At 52.8% G+C, this 23,966-nt stretch overlaps 1 protein-coding gene across 2 annotated transcripts in view; it reads right to left on the reverse strand.

Moving 5' to 3' along the window:
• The window catches only part of EPHB1 (EPH receptor B1), a 408,429-nt gene that overhangs the window by 273,731 nt on the left and 110,732 nt on the right, over nucleotides 1–23,966 (reverse strand). Inside the window, exon 2 of one of the 2 annotated variants that reach the window (XM_074370913.1) lies at nucleotides 11,375–11,439. In XM_074370913.1, coding sequence (XP_074227014.1) covers nucleotides 11,375–11,439 — 65 coding nt within the window. Of the gene's footprint in view, nucleotides 1–545; nucleotides 658–11,374; nucleotides 11,440–23,966 lie in introns of those variants that run through there. The other variant, XM_010947708.3, reaches the window with a different exon arrangement.

A 23,966-nucleotide genomic window follows, 5' to 3' on the forward strand; every position in this document is an offset into this window, starting at 1 on the left:
ATTCTTTAAATGACATGATCACTGGCCATCGTGACCAGGCATCCCTCCTTCTGGGCACCAGCCCCCAACTAGGCATCACCTCCCAAGTAGGCATCACCCCCAAGTAGGCATCACCCCCCAAGTAGACATCACCTCCCAAGTAGGCATCACCCCCCAGCTAGGCATCACCCCCCAGCTAGGCATCACCCCCCAAGTAGGCATCACCCCTACCAGGTACCACCTCCCACTAGGCGCACTCCAAGTTCTCCATTGTTCCTTTAAAAACTCGGCTCCCAGAATAAGCCCATTGTAACAGATGTGCTCAGGCCAGCACAGCACACAGTGGGGTCACCGTGCCCCATGACTTGCACCTGGATTGCTCCAAATACCACCAACTCAGTCCAGCCTTTTCTGCACCTGCATCATGTGATCAGTCCTCGTGAACATGCAGCCAGCCACACGCAAGCCCCCACCACCAGAGGCACTGCCCACCTGGGTCACCCCTGACTTATTGCCCACAGTGACCTGTTTGTACCTAAACCCAAGCATGGACCATTACCACTGACCATGTCAGTTTGAAGGCACAGCTCTCACTCAGCAAGGCAAGCCTGAATCTGGACTCCAACATCTTTCAAGCTAGTTGTCCTTTGTGACACCAGGAAATGTGCTGGATGTGCCTGTCTCTACCAGGAAGAGTGGGGACAGATGCATAGAGATGAGGCTGTCATGACTAGACACTCCCCTATCCTATCAGCGGAGGAGCACCGCAAATGGAGGAGGGGCTGGTTCAGCAGAACTGGCACGGAGTCGGCTGGACGGGAAACAGCAGCTCACGGAGGCCCCTCCCATCTCTCCTGTCCCCGGAGTCCTCATTTCCTGAGCATCTGCCAAGCCCTGGAGGCGGGAGCTGACCACAGGCTCCTCCATCACCCCGGAGCTGGCCCACCCCAGGAACCACCTGTGTCCCGCTCTGGGTCCCTGGCCAGGCCTCACCTGCTCTGGGAGCAGGGCCGCCCCCTTAAGTCTCCTCCTGGACCTGCTACTCTCTGCCTCCAAACTCCACAAAGCGCCTGCCCCACCCCTCCCCATATAGCTTGCTTTAAAAAGCAATTCCTGGCACAGGGCTTTCAAACCAATCCTTTCCTTTTGTAGAAAACTGGGAAACCTTTGTCTCTTTTTACCCCTGTTCTCCGGTTTCTCAATAATCTGTGACTCTGGGATCCCTCTCTCACACTCATCCAGGGACAGAAGTACAAGGGTGAGCTCTGTGGTCACACAGGCCTGGGACCAGTAAGATGCACTGTAAGATGGGAGAAATACCACGCAGCTTGCGGGGTCCTGGTGAGAACTCGGCGAGGTGATACAAGTGATGTCAGTGCCTGGTGCCCCGCTGGCACCGAATTAACAGCAACGAGGAGCAGCAGCAGTGATCACTGTTACTAACAATCGCACTGTCAGTAACAGCACCTCTGACGGCATTCACGCACGAGCCCCAGCCTAACAGAGAGGCTGGAAAGCTGACCTCGCATCTCAGGGTCCCCCTCCTCAGTTCCCTTCTCATCACACCCAAGGTCAGTCCCACAAGCAAGAGTCACTGGAACCACCAGGACTAGTCACAGGGCAAATGGTGTGGACTGAGCTCTAGAGCTTACAAAGAAGGTAAACAGTGTATGCTGCTAACCACTGTGTAAATACCATCTTCCATTACCCTCGTGATAGGGGCAGAAGATGGGCTCAGAGAAGCTAAAGAACGTAGAGGAAAACGGAAATAGACCCAGCACATTAGATTCCAAACCCTGGGCTTGCCCCTTGATGCTACCGGAAGTACCTTGGGATGTAGGCCACACGGTTCTAACACTTTGAGCTGGAGGTGAGGCTGAAGGTATATCCCAGTGCTGCCCTGTTCCCACTGAAGCCAGACTAGCCCTTCCTGAACCATCTGTTTTCTGCCCACTCTGACCCATCCTGTCTCCATCCGTTCTCCTCCTCTCCATCTTTTCCAGGCCACTTAACTCTGCCTCGCTTCCCTTCAAATGCTCCATCCTCCCCAATAATACACTTCTTTCCTTCACCAAGGAGACCAGTGAGGAGCTGTGAGTTCAGGCTGTCAGGACAACGATCCCCTGTGGACCCCCTCAGCTCCCTCCCACTGCCCGTGTTGGGCACCTGCTTCCTTCCAGGGCCCCAAGGGCCACCTCAGCCTGAGAAGAGCTGTCATGAGGCAGTTGGTCCTCCAGACTCACATCCCAGCAGAATGGTTTCCAGGCTCAGGGGGACCACCTTCCTCGGGAAGATTTTAGAGAAAAGACACCTGTCTGTCCGGCCAGATGAGGGTTAAGCCTGCCTCTGAGAGGGAGAAGGGGGTCTGGGTGACCTGTGGTGTTCCCTCCCAGATTCTGCAGACACAAATATCTCCTGCTCTGCTGATGAATGAGTCTGTGAGCCATTTCCAAGAGCAAGAAAATAAATCTGCCAAGCAGAAGGTTCTGGTGAACCACCACGACTCCCAAATTTCTTTAACATGGCAAGCCAGGGAGTCTTCTCTCCCTCAGTCACTCTCTGTCTCCCTCCACCCACAGCCCTCCCCAACCAGCAAACACACAGTCATACCTGGTGTATTTCTGCAACCTGTGTAGTCATTGACAGTCTACTCAATGTGACAATTAATAGGAAGCCCAGTGACAGTGGTCATCTGTCATATTTCAAACATCTCTCCATCAAAGGCACAGACATCCCACAAAAGAGCTCACACAACAGCCCCATGACACAGGAGCAACCACAAATGTGAAGCCAGGCCGAACAGTGCCCTTGCCCAGCCCACCTCTCCTCCCCTGGGACCCACCAGCCTCAGCCAATGCCCCCACCCACCCCGCCAGGCTGTCATTCTTCCCAGAGCAACACATGAACCCTCTGGACCGCCTTCCATCTCCCCAGGGCCCCACCGCCATGGCCCTGTCCTGAGCCCCCAGACCTTTGTCTATCACTGTCTCTGTCAAGCAGATGATTTTAAACTTCCATTCCTAAAAGACGCGTATTATATTAAAAAAAAAATGTTTTAAGTGCTTCGGGGTGTTTTGTTCCTCATTGCTTCATAAAAGTGACATTAATAGCCGGGGAAGAGCACTGCTGAGTGCAATTACAGAGGATGTTTCAGGTATGAAAGCTGTTTTGAGCCTGCTAATGTTTCCTAATTACAGGCCTTTTGGTAGCGAGAGAAAAAGATAAAGAGTGGGTGGGAGGCCCAGGGTGGGAGCTCTGACTTATCTCAGGGGTTTACCTGGAGAGGGCAGGGGAGCGGAGGGGAGGGGAGGGGAGAGGGAGGAGGGCGGTCAGAGGCCCGCCTGCTGGGAGGCAAGGCCCCTCCCGGGGAGAGAGCAGTCCTAATTCCTGGGTAACAGCTCAGGAAAGGAAATCACCCGCATCCTGAACTGCGAGAAAAGACCTTTTAGATACTGAGCCCGAATTCGCCAACTCAAGCTGGAAGTTCCTTCTGGAGATGCCACCCTCTGGAGACACCAGCGGCAGCGGGCAGGCCAGCATCTCACTAGGAAAGAGGATGCAGCGTGGCGGGCAGGAGAGCACGCTGCAGGAGGGTAGATGTGAGCACCCGCACTTTCTAGCTATGTGCCCAGAGGCAACTTAACTGCGGTTCTCTGCCTCCGTTTCCTCACCAGTAAAATGGGGCTGTTGTAAGGACTGATGTGTGCCTGGCTGTGTTCCCTGCCCAGCACCTATTCAGCTTTCTGGTACCTATATCCCACTTCCTTCTGGGAGGTGACTCCCTCCAGGTTTTCAGTCCAAGGTTTCTGGTAGGCTCAGCACAACACAAGAGTGGAGCATAGGACCTGGGAGTACCAAGCATGCAGCACTTTGCATGTCCTGGATTCAGGGACTGAATCTGGGCAAGGTGGGAGTCAAGTTGAGCCAGTCAAGCCCATTCAGAGCTAATTCCAGGGCTTCTGCTGGGGGGACCAGAAGGAGGTGTTTGCTCTTACCTAGGGGGTGTGGAAGGATGAGGTTGTAAGGGCTGGAGCTGCTGCAGCCTTCTTACGACCAAGAGGAGACTCAAAATAGAGCCAACACAAGGCGAGTAGAGAGAGGAGAAAGGGAATGGGAAGAGACAGAGATTGATCCTAAGGATCTGGAACTACATGAAGCCACATCCGCCCCTGGATCATTCTGTGACAGGAGCCCAGATATCTCCTTTAAGATTCACTTGTGCTTTTCTGTCACGAGCCACCAGGAAGCCCTGACTGATACAAAAGCATGGCTCCCAGCAATGTCACCAGGTCAAAGGCCCCCAGGTCCTCACCGGTCTGAGAAAGGATGACGAAGCCACCCCCCTCTGCCTGCCTGCCCCTGGCATGGCCAGAAACTCAAAACCCGTACAACTCCATTCACAAAATCATCTTGCCCAGAGCTAAATGTCTCTTGGATTTGCCTAATTTAGCTCAGGCTTTTCTGTCTTAATTAGCATGATTGAGTCATCAGAGGAAGAAAAGAGAAAATCTAGGCCTTCAGAGGGTTAGTACCACGCTAAGACTTCCTAAGAGCTAACCCAGGAAAACATTTTACCAACACTGTTTCATATGTGGAGCAAGTGTGCATCCTTACCCCACTGAGCAGAGGAGGAAACAGGGACCGAAGGAGCCTGCACGATGGGCCTGAGACCACAGAGCCAGGGAGCTGCAGAGCAGGAACAGGAGCCGGCTTCTTGGATGCCAAGGCCTGAAACCTTCACTGGGACTCCATAAGCCTCTCATCCATCAGACCAGATAAATTTCAATTGATTTTGCCTGGCCTTGGAATGAACGGGGTGTTACTAAAGTAGATTTCTCTCCTGAGCACACTGTCCTAATTCCCACGATGTGGGCAGCTGGAGCTGGCAGACAGGGAGAGGGGAGGCGGTCGGGAGGGTCCCCATGCGGACAAGGAGTGGCTGTGAGGTAAGGCCCCAGGGTGCCACTCACATGGGCCTGCACCTCGTGTGGGGAATTCATTTATCAGACACAGGCACCCACATGAGTGTTGTTCCCTTCATGCTGGCCTCCCCGGAAGCTCTCCCCTTAGTCCAATAATCCTCCCGTCGTTTAAGATATTTCCAGAACTCTGAGAACTGCCTGCCTACAGAGGCATGAGGTGAAATCAGCTTATTTAACTTCATATACACACATATATATACACGTGCACACACATATATGCACATACACATCACATACGCATCAAATATAGATGCAATACATATATACACACATACACACATGTACACATATACAGAAATGCACACACTATCACATATATACACAGACACACAGACACATACACACACACATGCACACACACATGCTCACACACATGCTCACACACACGCAGCTCATCCTGAAGGCTCATCAGTCTTGGCTCCAGACTCCTTTTCCATCTTTCCTTTATCAACCCCCATGTCCCATGATGCAGATTTGCCAATATTAAAGTAGTAAACAGAGTACGTCACAGGCCGTCAAGGGGTTCCAAAGGGCAGTACAGACGGAGCTGGAATCTGGAAGGCCATGGAACGCCCTTTGGAGACAACTCAGGTAGATGTTACAGGTAGGTCACGTGTCCCACAGACACAGAGGCCATTAGCGGCCCAGGTGCAAACAGCCCGTGGGCCCTGGCAAAACTCTGGGAGAGTGAAAGAACTTGCCTGGGGTTCCAACAAGAAAGTCAAATAAGCCTCATTCTCGGGGGGACTCAGGCTTGCCTGAAAGCAAACTGGGACTTTCTCAGGGGTGTCCTGGTCTCCTCCCTCATACTCATCTCAGGAGAGGTGGCTTCATTTGCATCACTAATTAAGCTCTTTAAAAAGTTACTGAAAATCAATTGGGTTTTGAGAGGTTACAGCAAACATTTTGCTGAGCTACCATAAAACTAAACTGAGCATCTCCTAAGTTCAGAACCCTGGGTTGAGGATGCAGGGAAGTAGCTCACTGATTTAGCCAAGAAACATTTACTGGAGCTTGGCCCCTGCTGGACCAGTGCTGAGCACCAGGGACAGAGAGGAAGCCACTTCATTCTCCATTCAGAGAGAAACCACACATCGACACAGATTTAGCTCACAAAGTGAAGGATGGTAGGTTCGAAGTTGACACCAAGCCCTCTGCTTTGGGAAGGGGCCCGACCGCAAAGTCCTGGTGGGGGTGGGCATCCAGGAGGGCTCCCTGGGGAAGAAGAACAGAGCTGACACCTGAAGGACAGAGAGTGGTGCAGGGAGGGAGGGTAGGGGAAAAGGAAAAGGGGGGAGAGGGCCAGGCAGCATCCAGAAACTGGGCGGCCTGCTGAGAGGGGACTGTGCAGCCACGAAGACTAGCGCTTCCCGAGCGCTACCCATGGCTGGGCACCACCCGCCTCAGTGTTGACCTTGGGACCTCTCTGAGCAACCCCACTGCCCAGAGCTCCTGTCATGTGAAGGTCAGGGCCCTTTTGAAGCAATGCTGGAAGCAAGGGTTTGGGAGAAGTAACGGAAGGGAGGAGCAAGGGGTCAGCAGGGTCATGGGCAAGGGTTCCAGGATGCTCTCTGGTGGGCACTCAGCCCCTCCCTGGCATTTGTTACTTTCTCCCTCTGCTCACCAGGTGGCCTCTGATTCAGGTTAAACCTAAAGGCTTTAAATTAAAGCCACAATTAGATTATAAGCAACACTTTGCCATTGGAGTATAAATACTTTGTTTTTGACATGTAATATTATGATCCACTTTCGAGCCATGTAACTGAAAACAATTTGCGGGCTACGTGTGGGTGGGCAGTCCTCAAGTACAGTGGTAAAGAAACCCGGTGACCCCATAAAAGGAAGTCTCCCGGCCTCTCCCTGGGGAGCCCGCCTCACTGTGGGCACGCGCTGTGGATAGGGTTCACTGCAACGCCAGCTGGGCCCCTGGCAGAATCATGCCTCTTCTGGGTGAGGTCAAGCCAGTTCCTCGGAGACCCACAGGCTATCAGAACAAAACCCGCCCATCCTTCTCTGTCTTAAGCATACATGGTACCCTGACTGCAGGAACTGCCTTTGCCCCCTTTCTGGGGTGGGCATCCCCATCTCCTCCCACCCTGGATCCCAGGAAAATGTGGACCACCCACCCAGCCTCCTGACTTCTCAGATGCCCAACTCTGGCCCCATTCCCCAGACTCCTCCATCACCCAGAAGTGCTCTGTGTGTCTTAAATCCAAGCCCCGAAGCGAGGCCACGGCCTCTGGTCCTCCTCCAGTCTCGCTGAGACCTCCAGCTGGGCCCCTGGACTTTGTCACCATGCTTGGTCCTCGCTGGCTTCACTCTTCTGGTCAGCAGATGCCACGCTGCCAGATGCCAACCTCCTCTCGCCAAAGCCCTCAGCTCCTTACCCTCCCAGTCCGCGATTCTGGCACAACCATAACTCAGGATGACTCAGCGGCCACACCGCGACCAGGCACACCTGAAAGAGGCCGGCAGGTCAGGACCGTCACGGGTCACAGCCTACAACCTCAGCTAGGCCCTTACCCCAGCCACGTTCCTTCCAAACACGTCCTGCCAGCCTCTCTCCAACTCCCCAGCAGCGAGAGAGTCTTCAAACCCTTTCCACCAGCCTCAAACCCGCTACCCAGAACTCCCCACCCTGACTCTCTGAGACTTGCCTCCAACCTCAGAGAGAAGGCAGGAAGTCAGGAAGCTGGAAGACTTTTCTATTTTAGGGCTTCTGTCACCAACCCCGCATCTCTCTGAGGCTATCTGATCTCTGTTCTGTCATTTCAATAGAAGAGAAATCCCAGCCCCTGAAGGGCACAGGTGCCCACAGTCTGTTGTTCCCTCCAGCTCCCCTGCTGTCTTCCCTCCCTTTAGAAGCTCCTCACCTCCCGCTGACCCTTCAAAGCCCTGCTTTCTGGTCCCTCTGAAAGCATCCACACGGGTCACCAACAGGGTCCTTGTAACCAAGCGCAATGGAAACAGTCAACGCCAATAGTACTTGTCACTGTTGCCCCCGCTTCTTCCTTCACCCACTCTCCCTTGGCTCCTGTGAGAAGACTGCCTCTTGGTTTTCTCTACCTCCCAGGCCACTTCTCATCTCCCTTTCTGGCTCCTGTTTCCCTGACACTCCGATCAAGTTACCTATCCAAAGCTCTCACCTCTTTTCCCTCCAAACACTCTTCCTGGGAGACCGCAGACATACCCTGGGCTTGCCTCCCATCACGTGGGGCTGCCTTCTGGTTCCACTGCCCTTGAGTCAAAAGCTGACGGCGCCCCTGCCGAGAGTGCCCCAGAAGCACCTCATACTCAACAGGTCACTACTGAACTCAGTCTCTTTCAGCCCAAGCGTGCTCCTCCTCCGGTGTCCCCCATCTCCAGGAATGACACCATCTGCCATCCACTTGCTCAAGTCAGGAACTTGCAACAAATACACACTGAGTTAGGTAATGAACTCGATGTGAGTTTCCGATGGTGAACAAAGATACAGAGTCCTGGTCACCACAGAGGTCACAGTATGGTCAAAGTGGGAGAGGGGTGGTGATGGGTCCAGTACTGACACACAGAGATGTGAAATCGGCAGCTGTGAAGAGAACCATGGAGAAAAGCTCCCTGGTCCTGAGATGACCTGTGATGGCGAGGCCAGCGTGGCTGGGGACACAAGGAAGGCAGCCTGAGGATGGGCCGAGTGAGCTGAGGCCCGAAGACGAGAGAGGAGAAGTCAAGAACGGCTCTGGTTTCTGGCCTTCACGATGTGCTAAGTTGGAGCCCACGTGTGCAGGTGGGGGAAGGAGAGAAGGGTGAATTCTGCTCAGGCCACATTGAGCAGCCAGTGAAAGACGTGGCAGGTGGATATGTGATCTGGGCTAGGGACAAACTTGGGAGTCACCTGTGTGTTCACAGAATCAGAGGCAACTGTCTGGGATAAGAACAGAGGGAGATGGGAGAGGGCTTGGATGAAAGCGAAGTCCTTGATCGGCCCTCTCGCCCAGGCCAAGGGCCAGCTTGACCCTCCTGCCATGAAGCAGACAGGCTCAGAAACTGCTCAGGGCATCAGGAAACTACCCGGCTCTCTGTCCCTGCGAGAAGAGCTTTGGGGATAGGCCACCAAGCAACTGTCTCTAAAGGGCATTATTTGACTTTGAATGTTTCCCTAAAGGACAATTTTCCCTGGAAAAGGAGATCAGAAGTTTAAAGAAGACAGGTGGTGTGTACAAAAATCAAGGGAAAAATTAACCATACATCACGTCGATATCTTGTGAGAAAGCATGCAAGCCTTTAAACAATCACGTGATTTTTAAGAGTGGCAAGTTCTTAATATGCAGGCCACCTGAGAAGTTGTCGCCCCATCACCTTTGCATAAAGTCCCGAGTGGGAGTGGGTAGGGTGCCCCAGTTGCCCAGTGTTCCTAGCAGGATTTGGATTTTGTCAGAGCGGGCAGGATCTGCTCCTGCTCCCATCCCTGCTTTGAGGAACAGCTCATCCACGACCTCGCCATCCTGCCCCAAGATGGGATGCCTGCCCCTGGGGCAGCGAAAAGTTCAAACTCAGGGGAGAATGCAGGGGTGGGGCTACATCCTGCCCTGGGCCCTGAATCCGAGCGTCCCTGAGGCAGAACTGGGCGTGTCAGCGTAATAGAGAAGAATAAATCCAACTCCATATTAGAGCTATTCCTTCAGCTCTAACCCTGTGCTGTTTCCTGTGCTTAGTCATGCTGGTTCTGCACCTTTTGTAAAAGAATGTCGCCTAGAGCCTGAAATACACAGGACAGCCCATTCTTAAGGCTCTGACCTTTAAGGGTAGAACACTTTTCCCTTTACATAGAGATAAAAAGTTGCAGAACTGAGAATAACATGTGTCTTGTTGGAAGTTTACAGGAACATCATGACCTCACCTTTGTGGACAGTTGGGAGAACAAAGGATTCTGACACCAAGAAGTCTGCAACAACCAATCACACCCCTTCCCCTTTTTGTGTAAAAGGAGCCTGAATTCTGACTTGGGTAAGATGGTTCTCTAAGACATTAGTCCCCCATCTTCTCACTGTACTGGCTTTCCAAATAAAGTCATTATTCCTTGCCCCAACATCTTGTCTCCCAATTTATTGGCCTGTCATGCGGCAAGCAGAATGAGTTTGGACTCAGTAACGTTAGGACTGGCTGTGACGTGCACCCTGGGGTGCAGAGCCACACTGGGTCCTGGGCTGGAGGTTATCAAAGGCAGAGAAGGAGAGAGGAGGCATGCCTAGCCCATCCTGCTCCTGCTAACCTCACCCCTTCCTGGGATTAAGAGTCCATGCCCTCCTCCTGCCCTCTCCCTTCATGATGAAGCCCCACCACAAGCCAGGCACCCAAGCTAGGGACATGAATCTCATTCTAAACTCCTCCCCTGCTCCGTCCACAGCCCATCCATTGCCAAATGTTGCCAATGCCTCCCCCTTGGTTTCCTGTAAACTGTCTGAGTATCCCGTTTTAATTCCCCTCTTCTGACCCACCCAAGACAGCTGCAAGAGCCTCTTAAACGCCTTTCTCTCAACTGTTCTCTACAATCCTGTCGGCAAGCCTGCCTGTTTTATTCTTCTGCCCAGGACCCATCCATTCCCTAGAGGGTAAGTCCAAACTGCCAGCTCAGCAGCACGGTTCCAGTGCTGCACACCCACCACGGCCAATCCATACCCCAGCCCCATCTCAGTGCTGCCCACACCCTGCCATGTTCCATACACATAGACTCTTGCCTCTTACATCTTTTCATGACCCTATCCTTTTCAACCAGCTATTCCTCCTATTGGGAGGAGTTTCCAGACTCTCCAGTCACTACCTGTCAAACTCCTACTCACCCTCCAAAACCCACCTTGCACGCACCTTCCTGGTAAAGGCTTCTTGTCTCCCTCCGAAGTGCTCACTCCCAGCTCTGTGCCCACACCTGCCTGTCATCTTTCCACTGCTACAAAGATGTACTTCAGCTTATTCATGAACATGGTGGATCCCACTGGAGGCCATGAGCTCCTCCAGACTGTTTCATCTCTATAGCTACAGGGTCTGGCCAGTGAACTAATGAATCCAGAACACTGCTTTAAGGCAATTTCAGGTGAAAGAGAGCCTCCGCCCTTCTGAATTCCAGCCCCTCCTCAAGCCCTTGCCCTCTCTGTGGTCCCATGGGCAACACAGATGTCTGTCTGCCTGAGTGCCCACTGGCCTCAGTCCCACAGGCACACCCTAGTCACCTGGACGGCTGCATCCAGAGAGGGTCTGCATCTCCGCACCAGGGAGCCGCTCAGGATGACGAGCCTTGCTGTCGCCTCTGTGGATGGGCGGTGGACTCACACCTGTATTCCACCACCCAAAGGGGCAAATCAGGCTTTGCTCCCCAAAGCCGTCCTTGGCCCCACAACTACCCAGTGAGGTTGAAGGATGGATGATCTGACACTCACCCCTGATGCGGGATTGGCTGTCCAGCCCAGCTCTGCAGTAGCTGTCCTGGTGTCCATTAAAGTTTCTGCAGACCAAAAAGAGAAAAATTGGTAAGTTAGAAGAATTATGGGACAGTGGCCCTTACGTTCATGAAGTTACTTATAACTGTAAATGTCAGTGTTAGGAGTCCTGGACCCCTCAACCAAGCCCAAGGCTCAGAGAGGGGAAGAGGTCCGCCAGGACGACACGGCTCATGGCAGAGCTGGGCACAGACCTCAGGTCTCCTGATGCTAAGTCTCTACCCAAATGACCCCAAGCCACCTGTATGGGGTGAAGTCACCTGCCCGCTCATCACTTTTCCCCCAAGACGTGGCTTCTTCCCACATCCTCTTCCCGCACGTCCACATCACCGGCTCTTCCCAGGCTGTGTTGATCCAGTAGCCAAATCTAATTCTTCCTTCCAGCCTTCCTCGGCAACCTCCTTCCGTCCTCCCCTGCCTACTGGGTTGCCTCTCCACCCTCGCCCTTCTGCTATCCTTTCTCCCCACCACTCTCCTCTGCCTTCCCTCCAGCATCCGTGTTGACACTTACTCTTGGGTGATTTCCCTTCAGCTCCTCTGGCCTCAACGCTCAGCCTTCCTGCAGGTCCCTCTGCCCCTGAGCCCAGATACACAGCCACCCCCTCCCTAAGACTCTGCTGGAGGCTCACGCAGCTTTGGCAAAGGCCTTACCCAGAACACAAAAGCACATCTCAGACCCCAGGGACCTGCTTCCTGGTTACAATCCCTCTGGCCAGCGAGGGAGACAGACGCCCTGACTTGGCTGTGGCTCCCAGGAGCTCCCGGGTGGCTGCAGCTCACACACAGAGGTCGCCAGGCACTATGTGGATCACAGAGTTGATATTCATCAAAACTGTTTTCTGGCAGACAGCAGTAAAGTGTCCTGGACACAGGGTACCTTTTTCTTTTTTTATTCCTCTCCTTTTCCTTCTATTATTGACTGTTGTCAAACCCCACTTCTCAATGGAAACTCTTCCCAAAAGGCGGATCAGAGCTCTGACTTGTAAACCCAAAACCCCTTCGTTTTTAGGGTTTTTTTTTTTTTAACAGCTTTGTTGAGGTAGAAATGACATACAATAAACATAATTAAAGCATAATATTTGATAAGTTTTGACATCTATTTATACCCATGAAACCATCACCACAATCAAGACAATGAACATAGCCATCATTCCCAGAAATTCCCTGTCCCTTTGTAATTCCTTCTTCCCCCATCCCTGCCCCAGCCTGTCACTGTCCCCAGGCAGTGACTGCTCTGCTTTCTGTCATATATAGAATAGATTAATTGGTATTTTCTAGACTTTTACATAAATGGAATCATGTAGTACATACTGTTTTCTTAATCTGGCTTCTTTGACTTGGCATATTTAAGATTGATCACGTTGTATCAATAGTGTATTCCTTTTTATTGCCGAATAGTGTCCCACTGTATGGAGAGATGACATTTCTGTCTACCTATTCATCTGGCATTTCCAGTTTTTGGCAACTACATGAGACAAATTCTTTTTAAATTTTATTTATTTACTTTAATGGAGGTACCGCAGACCTGAACCCAGGATCCTGTGCACGCTAAGTGAGCACCTTACCACTGAGCTATACCCTACCCCCTACATGAAAGAAATTGCATGAAGAGTTCTAGTTCCTCCACATCTGCACCAACACCTGGCATGATCAGGCATTTTTCATTTTGGCCATTTTAATAGATGTGTAGTGGTATCTCATTATGGTTTTAATTTTCGTTTCCTTAATGTAGAAGGATGCTAAACATCCTTTCACACAATAATTTGTCACCTGTATATCTCTCTTAGTGAAGTGTCTGTTTAACATTTTTCCATTTTTTAATTGGGTTATTTTCTTATTATTGAGTTTGGAAAGTTATTTATATATTCTGGATACGAGTCCTTTATCAGACGCACACTTTGCAAATATTTTCTCACATTCTGTGGCTTCTCTCTTTAACAGTGTCTTTCAAAAAGTAGACACTTTAAATTTTAGAGAATTTACCCAGTTTTTCTTTTATGGTTGGTGTCACATCTAAGAAATCTTTGCCTAACCCAAGATCACAAAGATTTTCTCCTACCTAGGTCTAAGATCTATTTTGAGTTAATTTTTGCTTAAGGTGGGAGCTATGAGTCAAATATACAATTGATTTTATCGTGTGGATATCCAATGTTCCAGAGCAGCACCTTTTTAAATCACATAATGGTGCCATTGAGGCTAGCAGAGGGGTCTTATCCACCTGAATGTCCCACGACATGTATCAAAGGTCCAGGCACAGCCCATCCTAGCTGCACAGGTGCTCAACAAGCAGGGGCACAGGGAATATGTATGATGTGTTATTTTGGTTTCTCTCGCTTCTCTTTTCTCCTGAGCATCCCCCTACCCCATGTGAACAGCCACTCCCTGCTCACTGTTTCAGGCAGAAGACAGGAAGTCTGAATGCAGAATGCAGAGTCCTGGGCCCCTTAGGAAAACGGATTCTTGGCATAAACCAAAGGTTTTGGAAGAAAGTCATCCTATTGGCAGGACAGAGGGAATGAAAATAGAGTGACAAATGAGGAGCTGAGTTGAGAAAGGGGGTTGCCTACGCTCTGGTCTCCCGGTGCTCAACCCCAGAGAAGGGATGGTAGGAGTCTGTGGGGGTGACAAGACTTCAACCTTGGACCTTGGTCACCCAGCATCCCAGCCAGGAGCGACCACACCAGGCTGACATGGCCCAGATAGACAGAGGGAGGTCTAATTAAGGGGACCCAGAGCCACCCCATGGTGACCTGCATGGACTATACGCAAGGGTCAGACAGGGTCCGGTGTCTCAACAGGTGCTGGTGTGGACAGAAGCTAACAGGTCAGTGCTGCACCATCTTCCACTGACACTGCATAGCTTGCCTGCACCCTGAGTAACCCAGTGGAATGGGGCTCACACTGCAAACAGGAGAGTCAACAAATACAGCCAGCTGGACTTTCTTGCCTATTTAAGTTTGGGTTTGGCTGGAGAGTCGTGGCCCATGCACATCTGAAGGAACGCAAGCACTGGTACAGACTTCTCAAGTTTGCTTTCTCCTCTGGTCTTCTGACAGCTGGGGAGGCCGATCCCTGCACCGAGCAGCCCTCCCTCTCTCCCCCGTCTCCACTTCACAGCACTAATAATGATCATAATGACACACCAAATTTACATAATACACTTCTCAGAAGGCACTCCACGTGGCCCTGAAGAAATTCATCTCCTTGATTAAAATGCCTTCGCCAGGTGGGCCTGAAGCAGGAGTCACTGAACCCATTTGGCAGACTTGGGGACCAGGGCGCAGAAAGGTATAGTGGCTCCTACAGGGTCACGCAGCCTTCCACGCTGATGCTGACAGCCTCAACTCTCAGCCTGCCGCCCAGCAGACAGATCTGGGCATCCGGGGACTCTGCTGTGGTCCTGGGATGGGGGTCCTTGCTCATAAAGCCAAAGGCCACCAAAGCCCTAAAGCAATGTATATAGTGGCGCTCTCCAACCTCAGGATCACGTTGAAGTAGCAGGGAACACGCAGAGGATATGGGCAGGGAGGGAAATACAGTCCAGAATCAAAAGTAAGAGTCAGCCTTCACTCCTAAACCTTCCAAGAGCTGGTCTGTTTTGTTAACCCCATTAATACAATCGAAGACTTGATTATAATCATGGTTTCCTGCTCAAGGGCTGTCACTGAATCTGTTTCTAAATAATGTCTTCCATCCACCCTCTTGGACAGAAGTTACAGCAATAGGAATGCATCTCTCTGCATCCTGCCTGCGGCGGAGATGGAAGACCACAAGACCATAAACCATCCACTCAGTATGATTAAGGGCAGTTTGTGTTCTGGCACGGAGCGCTCCTGATTATGGCATTACACTCTGGTGGGGGCTGAATTAAAGTGATCTGAGAAGGTTTACATCTCCCTGGAGAAGAAGAGAGTACTCATTTGCATTTATAAAGCATATTGAGAGTTCTGGCAGAAAGTTATGGTGGAAGCACAATTAAATATTTACCATCACTTCTGCTCTCAAACAGTGGCATGGGGACCAAACCAGCTGGAGGTGCATGTGTTGCTGTCAGACCCGATGCCTACAGGGGACATGGCTCTGGGACCCATACCCACCACCTGGCCTCTGCTCTCTGGGAGCACGTACTCGCTGCCCAAGGGAGGGAGGCTGGGGAGGAGGACACACAGAGTGGAAAGAGGGCATCGGTGTGGGCAGTCAGGGTCCAGGTCCCACTCCCACCACTTAGCGGCCACTTCTTTCTCCCTCCCTCCTCATCTGCAGAACGGGGCTAGAGCGAGTTAGTGCATAGGACTGTGGGTGGACTGCATTACCCAAAGCACCAAAAACAAATGCTTTCATTATTATAACTTAATCACCCCAAGCTTCAGTTTCCTAGCTATGATAGAAAGAATCTAATGATGGTATCTGTAAACTACCCATAAGAGATGTATAAGAGTCAGCGATGGTAACCACCTACTGGTATCTCCTCTACCTCCTTCTTTGTGAGGACCAAGGAGTCACACATGTAGAGGATACAGCAGAGAATGAGAGCGATGGGTCCCCTAGATAGGGGTGGGTCTTATGGTCTAGTTGAGGGAGGGACAAAAAGCAAAGAACCACTCAGCATCCTACACTGGCCGAGCCCATGAGAAAGAGACTGAGATACTCAAGGGAAGGGACACGGTTCTTCTCCAGGTGGGGAGTAGGTGGGCCCACCCAAAAAGGAGACTCACACTGTGTGTGAGCAGAGGCAGACACTATGGTCCCCTGGACAGAGTGGGCGGCAGTGGCAAGGGAGAATGGAGATCTCCACCTGGCACTTGGGACAAAGAGGACACAGTGACTTCCCAGGGCAACCAGGGAGGAGTAGAGACAGGCTGATGAGAATGAAGTGGGAGCCATCCAAACACAAGGGAGGGTGAGGAGGACTGAGCCAGAGGGGAGGGGAGGCCGCGAGGGGAGACAGAAGGGGCCTCTGGCAAGAGCCGGCTGGACTGGCAAGAACCCGAGAGGGGTGGGGCCATGAGAAGCCTAGCAAAGAGACCCCATTTTCCCAGGGAACAATCTCCCTGCTGCGGCTTCAGTATGGAAACCCTCAGGGTTCCCCTCTCCGACCATGGTGGGCCGCCACCCTAGGGTCCCGGTGGTGGGGCCAGTCTGAGCCCCTTCGAGGAGAAAGAGGCAGCTGCCACCCTTCTCTGCAGACAGTCCTCGATTCTGTCTGGATTGGCACCTTGGGATGTATTGACATTTGGGATGAATTAGATGCCCATCATGGTGAAAGAGAGATAAATAAACCCTCTCCTTACAGCTCTGCCACTCTTTTTGGAAAGACATCAATCAGACATTCAGCTGAAAATATTTACAACGTCCTTCCATGGTGGTAACAACATACAACAACATATACAGATGGAATGGGGCCTTGCAAGCCTCCTCTGAGCAGTGCCTCATGTGTATTTGATAAGGCAAGTCCACGGACCTTCCAAGCAGGGAAGCAGCCATGCAATCACTGCCCTGTGCTGCCCTCTGTGGCCCAGAGGACTCCTGAAACCCAGTAGCCACAGGACAGAGTGGGTTCAGGAACCCAGCTCCCATCATGTAAATGCCAGGAGTTAACGGGTCAGCCCACTGCAGCCCCTCGGCCTCCCTCTGCCTTCATGAGGCGTCAGGATCACTGGAAGGGAGCTGAAATGTGGTAGCATAAAGGGATGCTGGTGTCTGTTCAACCAAGGTTGTCCGAGTCACTCCTGCAGACAAGTGGGTGCTGTGCCGGCACCAGAGGCAGAGCAGAGAAGGACAGACACCCCAGCCCTTGGGGAGCCTGCGGGCAAGTGGAAAGATGGAAATTAATCAAATAATCACGCAGCTCAGTCTGCAACCACAGCCAGGGTGAATGGCAGGGAGGGGAATCCCAGGGACAGTTGTGAACACGGAATAAAATGACAGGTGTACGGAGCCTGGCACACAGTGGGCACGCCCTCCTTCCTTCCCCAGGCCCTGGCTGATGGAAGCACAGGGACTTGCCCCTTCACACATACATACACACACACACACACACACACACACACAGGAATAGGACGTATAGGAAATAGTCTCCCCAACGCCCAGATCCAGAGCATGCCGGTGACCCCAGTATGCAGGGCAGCCCTGACCACAGGGACGCCCTCAGCCTCTCCAGGGATCCCCGGTGCTGCCCTCCAGACCAGGACTCCCTGGAGCTCACATCCTTCAACCCCTACCCCAGGCGCCTGTAGTGCCCTGGCTCCCTGGCCCTGGTCTGCCTACCACAGCGGCCTGCCAGGGACTCACTGTGGAGGCTTCTTGGAGCTCTTTCCCCAGACCCTCCCTGGGGCTGTGTCTAGTCTTCACAGGTCCCACTCACTGGGACAACCAGCCCCGTTGGCACGGGAACTCCTGATGATGCCTTCAGGACTCCCCAGGTGACACCCTGCCCTCGATATTCAAGCCCCTGACCAAGGCCCCAGAACCACAGTTTCTAAGCCCCAACTTCTCACCTGCCCAGACTTCCTACTGCCAGTACAGGCAGCCTCCCTGGAATCTCATCCCCATCCTTCTGAATTGGCCTCAGATTGCCTCCCTGGACCAGAGGAGGGAGAGGTCCGCTGGCTCTGGTCCGGGGATGGCACGGGCTGAGTGGGAACTGTTAAGGGCATGAGCTCAGGGACTCATGGTCTGGGCCCTGGGCCCAGCGCAGCTGTAAAAGAGTGATGTTAGAAAGTGTTCTGCACAAGCCCTCACACCCCATCCATGTGTCCACCCATCCGGATCTTCTGCTTACTTGCCTCCCTCCACCCATTCTCTGGAGCCCAGGTGTGAAACCTCGAGAGAGGCATTCAGCTTTGATTCCTTGTTCTCCCTCAGCCTCTCACCAAATCATTCATCACGCCACAGTGATTCTTTGCAGCATCTTCTTTAGCTGCATTCTTGGCAACCCATCTGAGTCCAGGGCTTTAGCCCTGTGCCCTGGGACCATAGCAACTGCCTCCTAGCTGTGTCTTGGCAGAAGCCCCAGTCTGCACCACTCACCATGCAGCTGCCAAGTTCTACTCTTGCTGTCAATGTAAATGGTTCAAAGGCAATACGGCCACGCCAAGCAAAGGTTTACGGAATCCCAGGTCCTCTGATCACACAGTGATGTCACCCCCAAGAATCTGTCCAAAGGAAATAATTCCAAAAGAAAAGGAAACAAACGCTCTATATCATGAAGATGTTCATTACAGCAGTGTTTAGAACCCGGGAACACTAGACTCAGCCTATCCGGAGGGGAAGGAAATGCTGGACAGAACACTCCTGGTCACGTGCCTGGAGTGTTACAAAGACAATGTAACAGCATCAGAACCTCAGCAATAAAACAGACCAGGAAACAGAAATGTACATGCCTCACAGATGCAACTCTGGAAACAGCTTCAGTGGAATAAAACTGCGGTGTTAAGTACAAAGACTAGACAGCCAGGTGCAAGAGCTGTGGGCCTAGGGGCGTCAGTTTGCCGATGGGCTTCCGTACTATTACCGTGTTGTTTTAGAAGATGTAAGTTCAGAAATAGAAATCCAACCAGTCTTCTAAAAGTACGTCTTTCACCTCACCTCACTCCCCTACTTCATGATTTTCAGTCTCTCCACTCATCCGAGATACGCCACAAAGTTCTGGGTTTCATGAACCTTCTGATTCGAGGCCACCTTTTCCAAACTGATCTTCCTTCAGTTCCCCAGAGGAAACCCGTCACTTCCCCTCCACTCCTCCAACCTGCACTCGGGCTGGTCCTCCTGCCTGGAAGGGCTTCTTCCTCCTCACTACCTAAAATTGTGTTCTGAATCTCCCCTCCTCAAGTTCATTGCAAGTACCTTGAGAAGGCAGAGCTGTGACTCATAGCCCATGGAGTTTGATCAGGTGCCTTAGACAGCATAAATGCTCAATCAGCTCCCGAGACCTGGGTTCCAGTCCCAGCTCCGTGACTGACAAGCAGATCAAGTCAGGGCTGAGTGTCAAAGCCGGACTTTCACAGAAGAGGCATGTCTCCAGCATCCACCAGCCAATGAGGCCAGGCCCAGAGAGATGCTGTGTATACTCTTAAGAACTCTTACTGGAATAACATCTATTACTGTCTCTGCCAAGTGTAAAATGCTAGGTGAAAAGAAGCTGTTATTACAGAAGTCTCCATGGACTGATGTGCAGTAGTGGCTGGCGAGGAAGAGAAACAAGCCTGAGTAAACAGGCGAGCTGGTCCAGCCCATCTGCTGAATGACTGACTGACTGAATGAGTCGGAACAGGCACTTAAATTATAAATATAAACTGTGAAATTTGCTCTTTTAAAGAACACACAGATTAGCGCAGTCCTCCCCACCACACCCTTCTCCTTCTGTTTCTTTTATTTTCCAAGGTTTAATTAATTATCGTAAAAGAAGCCACAGCGTCGATGGGTCACAGCATAGCACTGTGCCTCTGGGAGGCGGGAGGGGCTCTGGATCTGGTCTCGGTTCACACATGGCAGAGCCCGTGCACAAGCCGGGGAGCCCCGAGGCCCAGCTCTGGTTTCCCTCCCTCCCCTCCTACAGAGCCAGGCTCCCCGGGAAGCAGACCAGAGCGTAGGGACGTGATCTGGTCTGTTTAACTGAGGAACTGGAAAGGGCTGGGGACACACCTCAGGGCTGCCTTCTCTGCCCAGCCCAGCTCAGACATGGAACCTCGCTTGGAGGGGGTCCCTCTCCTCTCTGGCCTCAGTGGGTCACTTCCAGTTCCCAGTCACTAGAGTGGTCGCCAAGAAATATGGCAAAAAACCACAAGGCACCTCCAGAGCCTGGGTAGATCCCTCCGCCTCCTGAGCCCCCAGGTCGGGCTGGGTCCTGCGGTGACTTGGCCGTGTATACACCCACACCCTGCAAATGCTTTTTCCTAGTAAAATAGAAACATCCTTGCTTTAGGAGATGTATTAGCTTCCTACGGCTGCTGTAACAAAGTACCACAATCCAGCTGGCTTCAAACAACAGAGATGTGTTGTCTCACAGATCTGGAGTCCAAAGTCAAGGTGACAGCAGGGCCAGGCTCCCTCTGGAACTCATAGGGGAGGAGCTTTCCTCGCCTCTGCTAGCTTTTGGGGTCTTGCTGGCAATCCCTGGCATTCCAACCTCTGCCTTCAAGGTCACGGGCACCCGCCCCCTTGTGTCTCTGTCTTCACATGCTGTATTACAAGGACACCTGTCCTACTGGGCTAGGGCCCACCCTCCTTTAGTATGACTTCATCTTAATTAATTATATCCACAATGACCCTATTCCCAAGTCAGGTCATACTGTACGGCACTGGGGGTTAGGACCTCAACATATCTTTTTCCTGAGGGGACACAAGTGAACCCGTAACAGAGGGTAGGACGCCAGGCAACATAGGTGTCGGGTTTCCTCCAACAAATAAATACTCAGGCGCTGTGCTGGGAGCTTAGGAAACACAGACACAGAGAAGGCCGGGTGCCTCCTTCAGAGATACCCACTCCAGCAGGCAATGGGAGGCCTTCATTAGCTCCTGCAGATCCACCCACCATCCCTCTCCACCCTCCTCTGTCCCAGGAGCCTGGGGCAGGTGGGAGGGAGAGGCTGGGGGCGGGGTATGCCCCACGCCTCTGCTGGGCTGCAGCGGGCGGTGGCCCTCTCCCACTGCTGGTCCTGGTCGCAGGCCTCTCCACTTGTCCCTCAGGCCCAGGGTGGTAAAAGCTCCCCACTGCTGGGAGTCCTTACCTGTTTTGTCTTCCCTGTCACTTGTGTTTAACTCTGTGCACACCATGGCAAACAGTGCCCTCATTACTCTCCCCTCCAACACCTCTGTGAACTGTGTCGTCTGTGTCTCCAGGTCGCTGGTGCTACTCAGAGCTTAGGTCAACAGCTCATGGCCCTGTCCTGATCGCACTGGACTCAGATCAGGCAGACCTGGTGTGAGTTCCAGCCCCATGCTATCCAGTTGTACAACCTGGAGCGCATCACTCAGACCCCTAAGGCTCATGCTCAGCCATCCATCAAATAAGGATAATAATGCCCACGTCACAAGGCATTTGTGCCGAGCCAATGAAATATTAGTCACCAAGCACTTACCACACAAGTGCTTGACAAGCAGAAGGCACCCCTCAAACAGCAGACACCAGCACGCCCCGTGTCTGGTCCTGGGGCAGGCAGTGGAGTTTCTCACGGGCCTGAGGTCCTTAGCTGCACCCTCTGAGATGGGCCAGCTACTGGGTCCCGACCCTAAGGCCCACTCTGAAGGGTGGGCTTTGGTTCCCTCCGGCCCGGCAGCGTGGGCTGACTGGGAAGCCACACTAGCCCTCCAGCCACACTCTGATGTCTCTCAGGGCCTCCACCCCTGCCTGACCTCAAAAGGACACTTGCCGAGGGCCCCTTCACCCCACGTACACCGTGCACGGGGGATCTGGGACGGGGCCGCAGACTCAGCGCCAGTGCACTAAATGCCTCCCCTGCAGGCCGCCCCTGAAGACCAGCTGGATCCTTTGCAGCCCTATCCAGGCTTAAAGGGAAGGCTGACAAGGAGGAACCCAGAGAGCCAAGGGGCTGCCCTGCCTCAACACACACTCTGAAGCCCAGGGAGCAGTGCTGGCCTTTTCCTGGGCTCAGCGCTCCTCTCAGCGCAGAGCTCAAGAGGCCATGTGGAGGGGCTCGGGCCTCAGCTCTGCTCTAGATGAACAGGCCCCACCCCGAGCCCAGTGCTCCCACCTCGCCCTCCTCCACACGGGCTCCCTCCCCACGGTGCAGGGTGGGCTCTGCGGCCAGGGGGTAGCCGCTCATCCGCAGTCTCCAGCAGCCAAGCCAAGGGCTGCAGCCCTCTGCTGGGCTGGAAGCAGAGACTTTCTGGATTAACCAGATTAGTCCAGGTTGAGGGCTCTGGACTGGGATGGGGAGTGAGGGTGGGAGAGGGTAATGGACTCACACAGCACGCATGACCCACAGCCTGTCTGGCTGGTGAGGCAGAAGGGCACCAGCAGCCTTGGCTTCATAGCACGTGGGACCCCTGGCTCACAGGCTTCATGGCCTCATTTTTCAAAAATATGGTTGAAGAATCACTGGTTTGAGAACAATGGTGCTGGGCAGTGGTTTTCTCTCCTACCTCATGTCTCACGTGGCACTAGAGAGTGCTCCCTCTTGGGAGGCCACCAGGGACTGAAGGCAAGAGTCTCTCCTTGCATCCAGAGCCCTTGGGAAGGAGTCAGCAAGCAGCTCAACCACACTTTGAGTTTCCCCAAGGGGCCAAGGTCAGGAACGGTGCTTCAGAACGAAGGCAAGGTGACCCAGTGCCTGTCCTGTTACCTCCCAGATGCTCCCCATCGCCCTGATGCACCAGGCCTGACGGGTTCACTGTCATAGTGAAAGGATTCAATCATGCGCTTGTCCACCTGGAAGTGGAGGCTCAGCACTGAGCCCTGCCCTCAGGAGACTGTTCTCAGGCAGGGCTGGTGCCCAGGACCCTCCGTGCACCCCTGCACTCAGCTCCCCGCCTCCTTGTGGCTCCTTGATGGAGAAGGGGCCAGGGGCACAAAAACTGGTAGTTGCTCTCCAACAAAGGAGAAGCCCCGAGGGAGTGAGACTGAACACAGGAGCAAGGAAGAGGGGAGCCTGAAAGCCTTCCGTCTTAGGTATAAAATGCCAGTCAGTCTTCCTTCTGCCTAACTCCTTCTGCTGTCTTCTTTTCCTTTGATGTCAGTTCTTGTCCTCATTCTGGTATGTCTTCCCTCAACCTTCAAGATGGCCAGACACCCTTTCACATCCACGTGCACCCCTCCAATGTCTGCAAATATGCCACAGCCAGAGAACCAAGAAGAAAAGTGGGTCTCACCAATCCTGGCTGGAGATCTCCAGTCCTCTGCAGCATCAAACATCAAACATCAGAGGCCAGATCGTGATGGTAGATACAGGCAAGGCGGGCTTCCGAGGCTGCCGTCCAGCTCAGGCATGATGGCCGGCAGCCCCAGCCACGCCCAGGCCTCAGGCATCAGGAGGCCCTTTAACCAGACCTTCAACAGAGCTTCTGCCCAAGCCCTCACCTCCTCCCAGCTTCCTTTCCAACAGCAACACGGGCACCATCTGGCAACAAGGAGAAAAAAAGAGAACCACCCAGGAACGCAGTGGTTCAGGGACATCCTTTAAATCAACGCCCCAGCACGCGGATGGGGCAGGTCTGGCCAGAAGCCCAACACTTGGTGCTTCACCTATTTGCATTTTTGTGGGGAGAGTCAAAGACTCATTTAAATTGAAGAGCCTGGCATTTTCCAGGCTCCCAGCACCATGAATTCAAAGGGAGATTAAGTCTGTTTGCCCTGGCCACCCTGACAGACCCGTGCGTTGGCGGCGATGGCACACAGGTAAGAATCACGGCCAGAAGTCCACTGCCTCCGCTCCTCACGGGTGCGAGGAGAGAGGGCCTCTCTCTTTCTGAGGGATGCAGGTACCCGGGGGGCATCAATCACTAGAGAAGAGTGGGGAGGAGAGGCCGCACGCCCATGCAAAATGACTCTGCGGCCTAATGAAGGCCGACGATG

Source organism: Camelus bactrianus, chromosome 1, assembly GCF_048773025.1.
Source record: "Camelus bactrianus isolate YW-2024 breed Bactrian camel chromosome 1, ASM4877302v1, whole genome shotgun sequence".
In the NCBI taxonomy this organism is placed as follows: Eukaryota; Metazoa; Chordata; class Mammalia; order Artiodactyla; family Camelidae; genus Camelus; species Camelus bactrianus.